Source organism: Mya arenaria, chromosome 17 (genome assembly GCF_026914265.1).
Source record: "Mya arenaria isolate MELC-2E11 chromosome 17, ASM2691426v1".
Lineage (NCBI taxonomy): Eukaryota > Metazoa > Mollusca > Bivalvia > Myida > Myidae > Mya > Mya arenaria.
Genome location: NC_069138.1, coordinates 24,944,667 through 24,961,381, shown reverse-complemented (window position 1 = coordinate 24,961,381; position 16,715 = coordinate 24,944,667). Strand labels below are relative to the sequence as shown.

At 33.7% G+C, this 16,715-nt stretch overlaps 2 protein-coding genes across 3 annotated transcripts in view; both read right to left on the bottom strand.

Annotated features, from left to right (window-relative positions):
• Nucleotides 1–962: 962 nt before the first annotated feature.
• Nucleotides 963–6,040, bottom strand: LOC128223036 (oligosaccharyltransferase complex subunit ostc-like). Its single transcript, XM_052932277.1, has 4 exons — nucleotides 5,849–6,040; nucleotides 3,152–3,225; nucleotides 2,228–2,445; nucleotides 963–1,315 (listed from the first exon to the last, which is right to left on the bottom strand). The coding sequence occupies exons 1-4, from the start codon at nucleotides 5,985–5,987 to the stop codon at nucleotides 1,297–1,299; spliced, it is 450 nt and encodes a 149-aa protein (XP_052788237.1). The 5' UTR covers nucleotides 5,988–6,040; the 3' UTR covers nucleotides 963–1,296.
• Nucleotides 6,041–9,312: 3,272 nt separating this feature from the next.
• LOC128224498 (putative helicase mov-10-B.1) overlaps nucleotides 9,313–16,715 on the bottom strand; it is a 54,209-nt gene continuing 46,806 nt past the window's right edge. For both annotated transcript variants that reach the window (XM_052934348.1, XM_052934347.1), the window contains exons 19-21: nucleotides 16,457–16,576; nucleotides 12,818–12,942; nucleotides 9,313–11,975 (exon numbers count right to left, since the gene is read on the bottom strand). In XM_052934348.1, the coding sequence (XP_052790308.1) occupies nucleotides 11,920–11,975; nucleotides 12,818–12,942; nucleotides 16,457–16,576 (301 nt within the window). In that variant the 3' untranslated portion in view covers nucleotides 9,313–11,919. The remainder of the gene's footprint in view (nucleotides 11,976–12,817; nucleotides 12,943–16,456; nucleotides 16,577–16,715) is intronic.

Genomic DNA, 16,715 nt, shown 5'->3' with positions numbered 1-16,715 from the left:
TGTATCATAATTTATTCAAGAATTATGAGTTCTAACCGCTTTAAAAGATAACTGCAATGAAATGTGTGGATAAAGCAAGGAATGTTTATGAACAAGTGGAATATAAAAACTAATTACCTCTCATTAATGTTTTGAAACACCACAAGAGACCCAAACGTGGTCACTGTAATATGTCAGTGCTGTTGGTCTTACGCCAGCTTAACCATATATGAGAAAGTTACAGCCTGGACAAGACCAACTACTTTTTGTCCCGATATGCAGCATTCCATAGTAAAAAAATGCTAAGTATGACCTTGACCTTAGAGGTAGGGACACTGGTCTTGCACGCGACATGTCATCTTGCTATGTGAAACACATGTGGCAAGTTATTTTAAAATATGTCCATACATGAAAACTAACAGCCCGGACACAACCATAGTATTCAAACACTAGTGTGACCTTGACCTTTGAGGTAGGGACACTGGTCTTGCATGCGACTCGCTTGGTATGTGAAACACATGTGGCAAGTTATTCTAAATCTGTCCATAGTACAAGAAAAAGTTACAACCAGGACGCGACCAACTATACACTAAGTCCTGATATGCAGCATTCCATAGTATTCAAACACTAAGTGTGACCTTGACCTTAGAGGAAGGGACAAGGTTCTTGCACGCAACACGTCGTCTTGGTATGGCAAACACATGTGGCAAGTTATTTTAAAATCTGTCCATTCAAGAGAAGCTTACAGCCCTGACCTGACCACCTATACTCCTGTCCTTATATGCAGCATTCCATAGCATTCAAATACTGTGTGACCTTGACCTTAGAGGTAGGGACACGGGTCTTGCAGGCAACACATCATCTTGGTTACAGCCAGGACAGAAGAAGTTGAGCCAGACACACGGAGAGATGGATGGATGGACGGACGGACAGTTCAATTTGAATATGCCCACCTTTAGGGGCATAAAAAAGAAACACCCTGATATTATAAAATACTTTATTTCACTAACAATGATACATACATACTTTGACACATCAAGTTAATCTAGTAACAATGCCTCATTCAAATATGGTTTCAGTTTTAACTGTTTCTTACTTCATTCTTTAAGTTTACACACATTATTTGTATCTTAAATGATGAAATTATACCTGGCACTATTTGTTTTAATGTGTAAATGATTTCCAATTGCTATGTCAGATTTTAAGCAAGACAATACATTCCTTTGGTAGTAACAGTAAGTTAAAAGTACACTTATTCATTTTATGCATAGACTTATCGTTGGATTTAAATTAAAGAACTACACAGGATCTTCTAGCCTAGCCCTGCAGGTAGCCACTGAAATGGAATGAAACATAACTTAAAGTAAAAAATATATATTTATTGCGAGTAGCTGGGTAAATGTAAGTTTACAGTACAAACATATAAAAACTGCACTCACAGATTTACCATTTTTACAACTTTTTTTATTTTTTGTCTTGGAAAGAGTAAATGTTTGCGTTAATATCATTCTGCAACCCAATGATGTAAGATTGCTGACAAAATATCAGATCGTAGATTTTCATATTTACATTCGAAAATTTAATGTGAGAGTGCAGCTTTAAGCACATACAGTCAAAACTCGCTATGTCAAACTCTGTTATCTCGACGATCCGGTTATGTGGAAAAAAAATTGTTTCTGTTTTACACTCTTTGAATTTCAGTTATATCGAAGTATTTTCCGATGTCGACATAGCGAGTTTTGACTGTTCTTGCAAGTCTGAATCAAGCCCAGTCTAGAAAAATATCTGGCTTTTGATGTAGAGTAACAGTAGATGTATGTTTATATATATTCAGGCTTGTGAGCTACAATCTTATAATATTATGAACATATAACCAGTAGTGTCTACATGTATTGGGGCTTGAAGTTGCATGATGAGTTCGATTAATGTTCACAAAGTTAGTGACAGATTTTCTAACCATATTAAAAGAACATAGTATGGCATTTTAACAGCCAGCATTGTGAGGTAAGTTTTAGAAAATTACTTAAATTTGCATAACAGGAAATATGCAAATTGCATGTGTCGTCTGCATGGAGTGCCACTTAATTCAAGGGTCATAAGGATCAAACATGGTCAATGTAAACATGTTATGTAAAGATTGGAAAAGAAATGCTTAAGTAAGCAAACGGACATGAAAGTATAATGCGATGTGGAAGTGGTGTTTGCCTTCTTTTTGAATACTTGAAGGAACAAACATCATAATACTTACGGCAATTTCATTCTCATAAAGACTCTACACATGAAGAATGAGAGAAGTATAGATGCGAATCCCACACAGAACATCAAAACTCGGTTAAGTTTCGGCATAATCGGCACATTTGTTTGGTCGAGTATAACAAAGCCCAGCCCACCAAGGGTGAACAGGAAACTGGATGCCAGCCCCTCCATTATATACTGGCCATTTACTCTGTATGGCATGAAGGCTACCTGAAACACAGAAATAGCACATTAGTTTCATAGATATGATTCTCCCTGAAGTCTGTTTCCCAAGTAGAATCCAGCATGGGGTTCTTCTTCAGAGGCCAATAGAAGGTTTCCTTGATGGGGCTCGAACCCACAATCTTTTCTTTTTTTTTGGGGGGGGGGGGGGGGACTAACACCATAACCACTTGACCACTATCATCTAAACATTGGTGATAAACCATAATTATTTCATCATTATATTTACAAGATTTCATGTGAACATATTTTGGCAAAATCCTAGTCTGACAATTAGAAGTCATAAAAAACACAAAAATAAGATAATGATTATGCACAAAACAAAAATATACCGACAAAAATGTTAAAAAAGCTACATGTTATTGTCAATGTCTTCATTTACTGCACATCCCAAGTCCTATACTTATTCTTTTTCCTAAATATTCATTATTCTTAAACATGTCAATCAGCAGCGTGCAATGTTTTAAAGTAATATGTTCACACTGACAGAAGCAGGCATAGGACAAATTTTGCTCAAAACCCACAGATATGAAATATATACTATCTATCCAAATTTGAATATGAATCACTGCACATTTGAAAAATTATTAAAAAAATGTTTACAATGGTACATATTTGAGATTGATTCAAGGATTTTTAAGCAACAATAATTTATGCATTTTTACAATCAAGTAGAATAAATAAGTTAACTTACTGGTCTAGAATTTCCTCTTTCATCTGTAGTGGATCCTATACTCGGTGGCTCAACAATCACGTCATAGATGATGCCTAAAAAATGAATAAATACAGACATCTATGCTACTGGTATTTATCAGTTGAAACAAAAAATATAAATGATTCATGTCCAAATAATTGCACGTTTAATGTTTTCGTATGGCAAATTATTTTAAGTGCAACTAATTTTGCCACAAAAGTTTTTTCATCCACCTTACACAGTGCTGCAGACAAACACTTTTGTAAATAAGAGACACTTGCTCCAACACCATGTCCATAACATTGTAAGTTTATACATATCAGGAAAAAAACAGAGTTCAGGTACATGTAAAACTAGGCTGATTATTTCGACTTTTTTTTGTAACTAGACAAAGTCTGCTGTTATTTCAACATCTTGTTTACCAGTTTAGACATAAAAAACTTGAAGTATAACGAGGTCAAATTCTTGAGAGTGCAACACCTCTCCTTCTCACATTACCAAATTCTGAACTCAAAACTCAATCAGACCTACCTAAATCCTTCTAACAAATAATGTAAAACTATTTTGAATGCCAACTTTTGAGTTACTGTGTACAACCCTCTTTAAACCAGAGTACTTCTTCAAAACAAATTTAACCAAAAGTACACAATGAAGGTATTATAACACCCTCATTTTCAAGACTATGATACCATGTTGAAATATGAGTCCCACCTTTGGTTGCAATGGTTTTTGCTGCAAGACAGGCACCATTGGCCTTGTTTGTTGTGAAAATTGCAGATGATTTTCTGATCCAAGATTCCAGTGACACATATTTTAGAATAAAAAGTTACTGCTGATAACAAACATAGTATTACCATGTTTATCATTCCAAAAAATATCATGAATTATGCAACAGCTATACATGTTTCAAGCATGGAAAAGCCATTCCTGAAACCTTAGAGAGCTTATATTTTTAACAATGAATTCTGCACAAAAACACATGCAAACAGAACCTAATCATCTCGTACCCTCTCATTTCAGGTCATCTAGAATCATTCTGTTGGTCATTTTGTACATTATCCTTGAGTCATTGTCTACCATACAGACAGATTAATACTTATTTTGTAAACTGTGCAGGCCTTAAATAATAAGACTGTTATGATAATGGAGTAGATCAAATGTTTTCCATCTTCTGTTTGATACCATTGCTTTGATAGTAAATAAATTGAGTGGATTCAAAACAAGCTAATGTATAATCAGTGTTGCCTGATTTTGTTTGAGAAAAGTGTGAGTAATTTCTGTGCAGGGCAAGTAGATTTTCATAGCTAATTGACCTTAGTCCCAGCAACTTACTGCTGCAAGATTCATTTATGGATTATAATGGGTAACAAATTCTTAAAAACACCCTTATAAATAGTTAAATTAATAATAACAAAATAATTTAAATATAAATATTTTGTTTTTATTAACTGAGGAATTTGTATATAAAATATATATTATAATCGATTAAACAGTCTCTGCGTTTGACCATGTGCATAATCAATAAAAAAAATATACTTGCCAATCGTACGCAATGTAGGTCAAATTTCGAGTTTTAATTAGACTGTTTACATCCGGTAATTTAATTGAAATGTTTTTTTGCAATCAATTCATTTTGGTATACTGGGTGAGTACCTAAATCGGAACACTTTCGGCACTATTTTTGAAATATTTTTAGTAATACTTGCACCACAACTACAAAATTTTCCATCAGCATACTAGGATTCAAGACCAATTGGTTGATATAAATGGCATTTTTTAAGATACTACCAATCTGCATGAAAAGAACTTTATTAGCCATACAATTAAGGACTGCCATTTTCGTCCTCGGAGTACCTAAATATGGAACAGTTTTAATTCGTTATTTATTTTTATGTATTCTTTTAAAATTATTGCTCCATGATTTCATTAAGTAAATTAATAATTAATGTTGTTACCAGCTAGTTTTTTTGTCAGTAAAATTAGATGATTTCAGTAGAATAAGGCTGTACCAGTATGCTGTGATTATGGCAAGCATGAAGTCTTTCCGCCCAAATGTAATATATTGACATTTGAACATGAAAAACTTAAAATGTTAGCAGTATTTGAAACACTTACCGGAGAATCGTGTACTTTGGAATTTGTATCTAAGACAACATCTTTATTGATTAAAATCAGAAATAAACTGATCTCAATCTGGAAAACGCTTTTATTATGGGTGTTCCATATTTAGGTACTGTTCCGATTTAGGTACTCATCCAGTATAAATAATTTATACTTGAATCTGAAGAAATCTTTACTCGCCCAGGCGGAAGAGCGTGATAGAATTTTTTCTCGCCCAACCTCGATATTCTAATTCTCTCAAGTTCACAAATTCTAGCGGGGAGTGGAGTTGTTGAGGGCTGCTGTGAAGGTTTAATTAACACATAGTATAACATGCTTTTAGAGCCGGCACAGGGTAAGAAGTTAGTACAATATTAAGTTGTTCAGACTACAGTTCTCTTTGATCATTCCGACATGCATGATAATCAGAGTAATTCAGATAATTGCAGTTTCAACCTACTGGATTCTACTCATCCAGATTTTCATCTTCATGATGACACCCACATTATAACGTGCATTATTAACAATAATAATCTTATTGAAATAATTGTGTGAGTGAAAGGACTGTGGAGCGAGTTGCCGGCAATGCAAACTTACCTCCAGTAACAAGAAAGTAAGACAGAAGCACAAGCGCAAACATTGTCATTGCAGACGGCTGTCGAACCCATGTCGGTTTTTTCAACTTCAGGTTTGGACACTCCAGAAATTGGAAAGGAACGTTGAACAAAGATTCCATGTTGATGTTCGATGTTGATGTGGCAAAATCCCGGAAGTTGTAATCAAATAATATTTTGACTCGTAAGAAAACAAAATGCGGCTACATTCTACTAAATGTCCAATAGCACGCAAACAAAGTTTCCAACATGGTAACTTCCCTTACTGGTTGAGAAGCAGTTTCCGACAGTTTTTAAACGTTTTTATTGAATTATTTATACGTGTTTAAATATCTACTAAAATTGTTCCCATTTCATATAACTACAGCTCAAGCTGCTATTGTCGATATATTTCTTACATGCGTGACGTCACATGTAGTGTATCTAATAGGGGCGCAAAGAGGGTACTTACATTGTTCTGATTAGCTTGTGATGAGAAGCAGTTTCCGACAATTTGAATGCGGGGCATATTTAAGGTGCCTGTTGTGTGTTTTTATTATCTGTTTATTTAATAAACTAGATATAAGACTGTAATAAGAAAAATGTTATTTAATTTTTCAGCATTTACGAAGAATTTAAACCTTAAAATTTACGACATTCAATTCATACTCGAAATCAGGCAGAGACTGAATATCAATGATTTTTTTTATTCATTTCTGATGGGAACTTGTGTTGTATACATTTAAGTGAATGTAGGTGCGAAACAAGCATGATACCAGTGTTCACAAATATGTACACAATGATCATCGTTTGTATAAGTCAATTAAGGAAAACCTTGTAGCTATTCATAGATATGCAAATTAGGTTCACACGCATGCGCAATACGTGGCGCGTGCCGATCCCCCACGTGCAAGTTTGTGTACAAAATGATAAATAAACATTAAACATTAAATAATGATAAAAGTTACTTACGTATCTCGGTAAGAATTTCAACTTTTGATTGCCTACTTACCACATTGTTGAATTACAGTACCTTCTTTATGAAGATCTAAAGAAAGTACGCGAAAAAGCGATTTGTCGGAAACTGCTTTCCGTCGGAAACTGCTTCTCAACCAGTATCGTTTTTTAACACTCGTTTCTTGGCGTGTCCAACTTTTTTAGCGCCTTAATCGATTTAAGAAAGGGTACTAGTAGTTAGTTCCGAGTTATATGGGGTTCACCGGATAGTAGATAGTGAACCGGATATTACTATCTCTTAACATTAGAAACATATGCCTGCCATTTGATTGCCAACTAAAGCTATTTAATAATACTGTAGTACCCATTTTGTTTTATATGCATGTGAAACATGGGGCTAGGGAGATTTCAATATGATACATACTGGTTATAAAACAATTATTAAATATTAAGAGTAATACTCAGCATGCCACGCTTTATGGAGACCTCGTCGATTTCCTCATTAATATAATTCATATGTTGTACAAGTTGACTGAAAATAGATTTAATTTATACTCTATATTGTAAAAGGTGTGTTTTTAAATGCTTCCATTCATTGTAATAACGTTGATTATAACAATGTGTATTGTTGGTAACAAAATGTTAAATATATTCTTGACCAGTCGGATTCAGATTTTTTTCTGGCTCTAAATATGATTTAACTAATCACATTGAGATATAACTTAAAGCTCAGACATGGTCTAGCAATGTTAATTAATCTGCTTTATGTTAAATCTATAAATTTACAAAAAAAGATCATCAGTTTGAAGATTTCTGTTGTACTTTGCCTGATATATACAATGCATAAGAAAATTCTGTCTGAGAATGATGTTGAAAAACTTACTTAATTATTTCCGTAGATTTATTGTAATTGTTCTGGAAACTTTAAACAACAGGGTAAAAATGGTCCTTTTTCGCACACCTGACTGTTATTGATCGAACAACATACTGGATGACGCCCACCTGTACGCCGCAAGTGAAACTATAATTCGGCCCATATTTTAAAGGGGCATTATAAACATATTTGTATAAAAAAAGGTTATGAAGAGCCTATGTTCTCTTACAATATTGAAGTTTAAGTTATATAACTTGTCAAAAAAGCGCACATAACTGTGAATAAGTTAATGAAGTTGATATTATAAGACTCGAATGATTGTAAAACAAAATTGAATAATACTTTTGAGTTTTGATTAAAGGGTCACATAAGGGAGATTTCTGTGAATATATTTTGAAATAGGACCAATGGTTTCTGAAGAGAGACTTTCAAAGTGACCCATTTTGGCATATAAAGAAAACTAGACCCGCCCCTGGCAACCATGTTTTTATTATGAATCAACATAGAGTGAATGAATTTGACATGGGTTCACCTAAGGAACATAGCTGCGATTTTTTTTCAAAATCGGGCTAGAATATTTACGAAGTCTTTTCAATATAATTATACATGTACATAAAGTAAATACAAGACCAGCCCCTTAATGGCCATTTTTTTCAAATGAACAGAAGATGAAGGAATTTGAAACAGGATCACCAAAAAACCTTTCTGTGAAATAATTTGGAAATTGGGCCAGGGGTTTCAAGTTTTCCCATTTTTCCTTTAGGTTGCCATGGCAACCAGAGTTCAGCATGGAACCACTTTATTGAAGGAAACTAGAGATGGACCACACAAGGAACATTCCTGTGAAGTTTGGTTGAAATTGTCGTAGTGGTTTAGGAGAAGCTGTTGAGGAAAATATCGACGACAGACAAGGGTTGGACGACAACAGACAAACACCCTATCACAAGAGCTCGTGCTCAGGTGAGCTAAAAATCACTGGTCCACCCATTACTCTTTCGACTTCTTTATTATGAATTTATGCTCAACCTATATAGTTTATTTAATAAACATACCTACCTCCTATCTAAACTGTATGATGTGTTATGTATTCAATTATGTGTTCGTTTATATCAGTTGCAAGAACATAATGGACCCTACAGCCTGGTTAAAATATAAGTTTGTGTGTACGAGTATTATAATGCACATTGTGTGCTTTGTATACATATTTTATAAATGTACCTCATATCACATGTATTTTGTGTAGAGAATATAATAAACTGTCAAAAAACTGTCAAAAAACTGTCAGGGTATTTCATTTCTGTTAGAGCTGCCTTATAATGTTATAAATGTCATAATTGTTTATGTAAACGAGTACATCTATTCATGTAGTATATGAATAATTCGTTATCAATTTCAATTATATATCTGATGTTTTCTATATTCAGCTTAGTGTAATTTCAGGGCAAAACGCTACTCAATAGATCCACATAAGTCATGATTGACATTTGAGCGGCAGCGGGGGTGGGTTTTGGAAGGAGTCATCCCTCCTTTTTAGGGTGAGGACAATTTTGGGGTTACTAATACAAAATGACACGGTCTTGTTAATTCTAAAAATACTATTCTAGTAAAAAGACTAGACTGTTATGTTAAACATTTTATTTATATTAAAATATCATTGATTTCATCTTGCCTACATGGTCATCAATAACATACACATGATCATTTATATCATACACATGGTAATCAATATCATACATATGATCTTTATCATCAAACACATGGTAATCAATATCATACACATGATCATTAATATCATACACATGGTAAGCAATGCCATTTACATGATCATTGATATCATAAGCATGATCAGTAATATCATATGCATGATAAGCAATATCATATGCTTGATCATTAATATCATACACATGGTAAGCAATATCATACACATGATCATTAATATCATACATTAATATCATACACATGCTCATTAATATCATACATTAATATTATACACATGATCATTAATAGCATACACATGGTAAGCAATATCATACACATGATCATTGATACCATACACATGGTAAGCAATGCCATTTACATGATCATTGATATCATACACATGATAAGTAATATCATACACATGATCATTAATATCATACACATGGTAAGCAATATCATACACTTGATCATTAAAATCATACATTAATATCATACACATGCTCATTAATATCATACATTAATATCATACACATGATCATTAATAGCATACACATGGTAAGCAATATCATCCACATGATCATTGTTACCATACACATGGTAAGCAATATCATCCACATGATCATTGTTACCATACACATGGTAAGCAATGCCATTTACATGATCATTGATATCATACACATGATAAGTAATATCATACACATGATCATTAAAATCAAACACTTTTAAATGAGTAAATGAGACACTCTAATAAAATTAGGTAGCAAACATAACAATAGCAACGATGATAACACAACTAATATCAATAACGATATTACCAAACACAATAACAACAATAATAATAGTAACAACGACAACAACAGCAACAAAACCAAGAACCTAAGAACTAGCAACAACAACAACAACCACAAAAGCAATAATAGTTACAACAACAACAGCAGCAACATTTCCCAAAATGGTGATCAGCTTCATTTGAATCTTCTCAGCATTTCTGTAGCTTAAAAAGTAAACTTAATAGCCCAGAACATCTGGAACTAACAAATAATTAAAAACAATTATAGGATTACAAAGAAACAAAGCTTGATGATCTTGATTACGTTAAACTCAATACTTTTGATCTTCACAAAAATCAGAAGAAAATAGCTATGGCAGTTCATGGCAAATCAATTTCAAAATAGATATCAGTAATAGAGACAGACAGTAATCTTGTACTTTGTTTTACTTTCTCAAATAAAATAACTGAAACTGAGACTTATATACTTTATGGAGTAGCATATATCAATTTGAAACCTGAATACTCAAACTATGCATCCGACAACCCGTTTTTAAATATACAAGTCAAATAAATGATTTGAGTAAAGACCATAATCAAGTCTGCCTATATCTTTGGTGATGTAAACTCATGGACTTAACAAACCTAGGACACTATTACTGCCGACAAATCGTTCTTGGAGTGACAAAATCTGCCGCAAGTGTACTAAGCATATGAGAGCATAATTTTAAAATTCAATTTGACTGATAAAAGTTTTACACCAAGTTCAACTAGCAAGAAAACAAACAAATTATTACAGAAATTGATTCATCCAGTTCTTGCAACTTAACCTTTACATTCTAAATGGTAGTACTAATGGATTGTTTACATGTAAATGCGTAATTCATCACTTCTTTATTTCATAAAAGTACAAAGTTCTCTCCCCTATAATCAGACCCTCATTTCCCAATGACCTTAGAGCTGGTATTTTTGTCCCAATATGAACACACACAAATTGAATAAATATCATGTATAAAATTATGGGATAATTATAATAAAGGAGGCAGAAAAAATTCTTAGAGAAATTAAATTCAAATAATTGATGTAAAATTATAATATATTTCAACAAACCATCAACCATGTCAGGGCAATATTGATAAAATTGTGTGTGATATAGTTAGCCTTTTCTTTGAAAAATTTAATTTAATTTTGGACATCATTATAATAAAACAGGGACTGTGTGGTTTGGTCATGAATGCCAAAAGACCAGAAAAAGCTTTCAAACTTTAAAATAAGTATAAGGAAACTTGATTAAAAAAGAACATTCTTAAAAGTAAAAATATAAAAAGATGATAATTAAATACAAATAAATGCATAACACAAATAATATAACAAAATTAAGAAATCTGAAAGGCAGTAATCTAAAGGACTTCTGGAAATAAATAAAAAAGAAGGCAGTAAAACGGAATAATATTAATAATAATAATATTATTATTATTTCAGGTTTTCAATGATTTACATTTAATTACATTCAAAATGTTTTGTAAGAACTTCTAATACTCTGCTATAGAATTTTGTTGCGTGATTTAACAAATGCTTGTAATTGCCACATCTACAAAACTTGTATAAATATTTTGCCTTACGCATTTTTAAGCATGGGTTAAAATTCCAACCACGGTATACCATTTTTTAATTAATGTTCAGTTTCCAGGACAACAAATCCAGTCCCTGTATGTTATTTTTCCATGGCACTTAATTAATATAGATATTGCAACATTCTGTTTCCATGGCAACTTGTCTAGTCCCTGATTTCCCACGGTGGATCCTCTATCTGCTGTATGGCACTGGGTCCCTCTGGAGGACAGAAAAAGTCTGGTTTTGTTTGTAAGTCATACACATTCAATCTATCAATATGGTATAAGCATATATGTTTAAAAATGCACTCTTACTCCCAAATAACCAGTACTGCAATTAATACAATTGTTTTAAATTTGCTCAACAGGATGAATAAATATGAAAAACAATGATTCTTATGAAGGAAATCATGTTTTATTTGAATGAATGGTGCAGAAAACATGTTTTTTATGTTATGAGATGATAGTTGATCACTGTAAATCCTTTAGGACCCATAAGTCATTTGATACCTGTGAGTTTTCAGCCATTAAATACACAGTTACAATCCTGTTACAAGTAATTAATATTTTCCTTATATGCATTATTTAGTAATAAGTAAACGGTTTATCACTGAAAACTTATGTTTGTTATACATGTGTTTGTATTAATTTTTATTCAAGTATTACTTTAATAATTTTTGTTAAAAATTGAACTTAATCTAAGGAGTATAATTTGGGCATTTTAGTTTGACTGTTTTATTATCAGTGTGTCCACCACTCAGAATGAAGTCATTGAGACATGTATAGTAGTGTTGATCTGATTGATCTATTATAAATAAACTGACAATTCTGTCCAGTTAAAATATATAGTACTATACATCAGTTAAGGTTACGAAGAAATTTTAAGAGATACCTTGGCCAAGGCGCTATTCAATTTTTAAATTGAAAATTATAAATTTTGTAAAATCTCCATATGGTACCATATTTCATAATGTATAGACGGACAACTACTAAAAATCTATTAATACTCCACTCAAAACCCTAATAGAGTATGCCGTATGCAATTGGTCATCCGTCCTGTACCTCTATTGTAGATGATGCGATTTTCTCCTCTCTTCTCCTCTCTGTCAGCCGGTAGGCCATGGTTGGACGTAAGTTTCCCTCGCTGGCCCTTTAACCCTCCGTTTACATCACAATACTCGATAAACCTGCAACACAGACCAATACTTGATAAACCTGCAACAACACAGACAAAATATTAAGTGTAGTTAAGCACTGATTGGATACTAAATTACCTTGCTTGCCTTTATAAACTTTGTTAACATCACAGAACTCAATAAACCTGGAACACAGATAACAATATATAAGTTAGACTATTATGTAGTTTCCCTTGCTGACCCTTAAACCATCCAATAACAACCCTATTCTCAATGAACCTGCAACACCCACACAAATATATTAAGGAACATTTCTGTGAAATAATTTTGAAATCAGCTAGCGACTTCCTTAGAGGAAGTCTTTCCTTTCGGTTGCCATGGCAACCAGAGTTCTACATTGAAACATATTATTTCATGGAATCTTGAAGAAAACCATCCAAGAAACATTCCTGTGAAATTTGATTTTAAGTAATGCCTAGTGGTTGTTTGGAGGAAAAGTCTCTACCAAACCAGCTCACCTCGAAGCTGTTTGTGCTCAGGTGAACACAACAAGACGCCAAATGGCGACATGTGAAATCCATTGAAAGAGCCTTTGATACAGATATAATGCTCTTCCAGGTCATTGCAACACAGAATTATATGAAGTTGAACAATACATTAACTAGCAACACATCACCGAATCATGGTGAACTTTCATGGAATTATTTTTTTTAAATCCCATAATGCATGGTAAAGATACAACCCTGACAAGATTCAGTCTTGACCAGTAATATCAACAATACTCATCTTGACATTTAACCTCCAAGTCTGACCTTGACATTTGAACTTCAGACTTAGGACTTGCCCCTTTATCTTCATAAACATTTATGTCCAGTTTCGTTGAAATCTTGTAATGTTTGGTTAAGAGGTGGCCCAGACAAGAGTACTGATTTTAACTTCTAAGTGTGGCCTTGATCTTTGAGGTATACAGCTGGGTACCCACAACCTCATCATGGTGAACCTTTATGGCAAGATGTTTAAAAATTATATAATGAATGGTCAAGATACAGCCTAGACAAGGATGAATTCAACATTTGACCCCTATGTGTGACCTCGACCTTTTGAGGTACCGACCTGGGTCTAGTGTGCAACATTCCAATTTATCATGATGAACCTTCATGGCAAATGTTTTTGAAAACCCTATCATGCATGATCAAGAAAGAGCTGGGACAATGTTCAGTCTGGACAAATGGACACACAGACGGATGAATGGACACACATACATGGAACTGAAATCTCTATCTCACTCAAGTGGGATCAACAACAAGAGGCCCAAAAGGGCCTATGCTCTATTGGCATGGCTTTTGTGGTCATATCAATCCAGAGCATGTATGTATGGGTAAAAGGCAACAGACATATGGTTTATGTTTTGTGTTTGGCTTACCTGAAAACGTAGCACGTTCAACATCTGAGCCCAGAAAGTATTGTAAGCAGATTTAGTTCCATGAACTATTTTAATATGTGCCAAGTAAAAGTCATCTGACAAAAAAATGCTTTCAAAACTGTACTCATAGTAAAAATTTCTGCAGTTTTAAAAGTTAAAAAAAGTTGGTCAAAAGGTCAAAGTCAAGGGCATCCTAGGACAACATTGATCAATTTGAACAAACATTCACAATCAATTGTGCTGAGATGGATCCACGAACACACAAAAAGATTTTTAAACCTTTCCAGATTTATGTTTACCAAACCTGTGAACCCTGGGTGTGGCCAGTAATGACACCAGGTGCATAACTTAAATATTCACAACCAATTTTGTTAAGATGAATGCGCAAACTACAGAACTTAAAGCTAATAAATGACCGTTGGGCTTTCAACAAGAACAAGGCAGAGTAATTCACAAAATCAGCTGCAGAAACAAAAAGCAAATTGTCTCTCAAAATCCTAGACTTGCAAATTGTCTCCCTTAACTCTAGACTTGAATTTACATGTACATGTAAACTTGGCTAAAAATAGAATTCGCTCATGCAGACCTGGCTAAAAATAGAGAGCATTTCTTTAAAACTTTCATGGCCCATAATCTAGGCATTCATGGGCGGATCTGGCTGGTTTTCGAAAGGAACCGAGCTCTAATGGATATCTAGATACTGTACAAGTTTCATTGAGATACAATAAAAACTGAAGACTGTATCGTGTTCACAACCAATTGTTTACAACCAATTGTTTACACAATAGCATTTTTTTATACTATCAAGGGCCATAATCTAGGCATGCATGGGCGGATCTGGCTGGTTTTCGAAAGGAACCCAGCTCTAATGGATATCTAAATACTGTACAAGTTTCATCGAGATACAATCAAAACTGAAGACTGTATCGTGTTCACAAGCAATTGTTTACAGACGCACGAACGCACGGACGCACATACTACATACACATTACCATCGCATAAGCTCTTCTGGCCTTTGGCCAGTAGATCTGCACGGATGCACATACTACGTACACATTACCATTGGCCTTTGGCCAGTAGAGCTAAAAACCAATGACATGTACCCCATCCATTTTTTTAATCCACAGGAACATACAACATAAATTTTTGGTTTTCTTTAGCTTATTTTGTTTTTGGCCAATGACATTTACAGGTATAATAATACAACCATTTCATGCATGCATTCTTTACGATGCTGCATCCAACCTCAACTTCAACATAACTCCACAATTGTTATGCCTTAACATAAAATCTTCATCAAGTAATTAACTTTTGATGCATGCAAAACCAACATTATTGATAAGAAGTGTGTTAATACTTCTTATGCCACTAATTTATCTGCTTACTTTATAATCTTTGGACAGTGATGAAAAATGTTTTAAATTCATCAACAGCTGAAACTTAAAAGTCAGGAACACGTTCTCATTTTTAACCTAAAGAAATTCAGCGTTTAGAAGGTGTCATGTCCATACTGTTAATGTCCAAAAAAAACTTGCAGTGTCTTTTTGGAAACCCTTGATAAATAAGAACCATTTATCCCATTCAGCAAGCTTTTAAAGTCCGCCAAATTTGATGATGAAACATAGAAAACAATTGTCACAATTTTCCATCACGTAGACAGTGTAAGGCCTAATGCCTGCAAATGAAGAATCCCTGGTTCGTGAATGATTAAATTGGTTCACTGAATATTTGGCTTCAATCTATCTATATACAACTTTCAGTAGGAATGAGGAATGTTTGATTCTCGTACGAGGTACATTATATTGCAAAGTTAAACACAAAAGAATAAATTTTATTTTATAGTCGTGGAGAATCTTTTCCAGAACATCTGATTTTGAACTTTTGTTTTCTTAAAGCTGCACTCTCACAGATTGAAGGTTCTGACAACTTTTTTTTTGTCTTGGAACGAGCCAAATTGTGCAAAAATGCATAGAAACCATTTATATACAAAAATGTGCTCTTTCCAAGACAAAAAATATAAAAAAGTTGTAAAAAGGGTATATCTGTGAGAGTGCAGCTTTAATATTAAACTGACGCAAATCTATTCTTTATCTACTAAGAACCGTGGAACATAAACCAAATACAAATTTGAATAGTTGTTGCCTTTTGGTTGTAGGACTTTCTCCTCTCTTCTCCTCTCTGTCTGCCTGTAGGCCATGGTTGGACGTTAGTTTGCCTCGCTGGCCCATAAACCCTCCTCTAACATCACAAAACTCGATAAACCTGTAACACAGACAACAAGATATTAGGGGTATAAAGCAATGATTGGATGCTGATTTACCTTGCCTGCCCTTAAACACTCTGTTAACATCACAATAGTCATAAACCTGCAACAACACAGACAAGATATTTAGGGTAGTTA

Excerpts from the sequence above, each read along its gene's own strand:
- LOC128223036 (XM_052932277.1), bottom strand. The coding sequence starts at position 5,987 with ATGGAATCTTTGTTCAACGTTCCTTTCCAATTTCTGGAGTGTCCAAAC. Across the intron at positions 3,226-5,848 it reads TTACTTTCTTGTTACTGGAG|GCATCATCTATGACGTGATT; the intron begins GTAAGTTTGCAT and ends TTCATTTTTTAG. Across the intron at positions 2,446-3,151 it reads AAAGAGGAAATTCTAGACCA|GTAGCCTTCATGCCATACAG; the intron begins GTAAGTTAACTT and ends TCTGTGTTTCAG.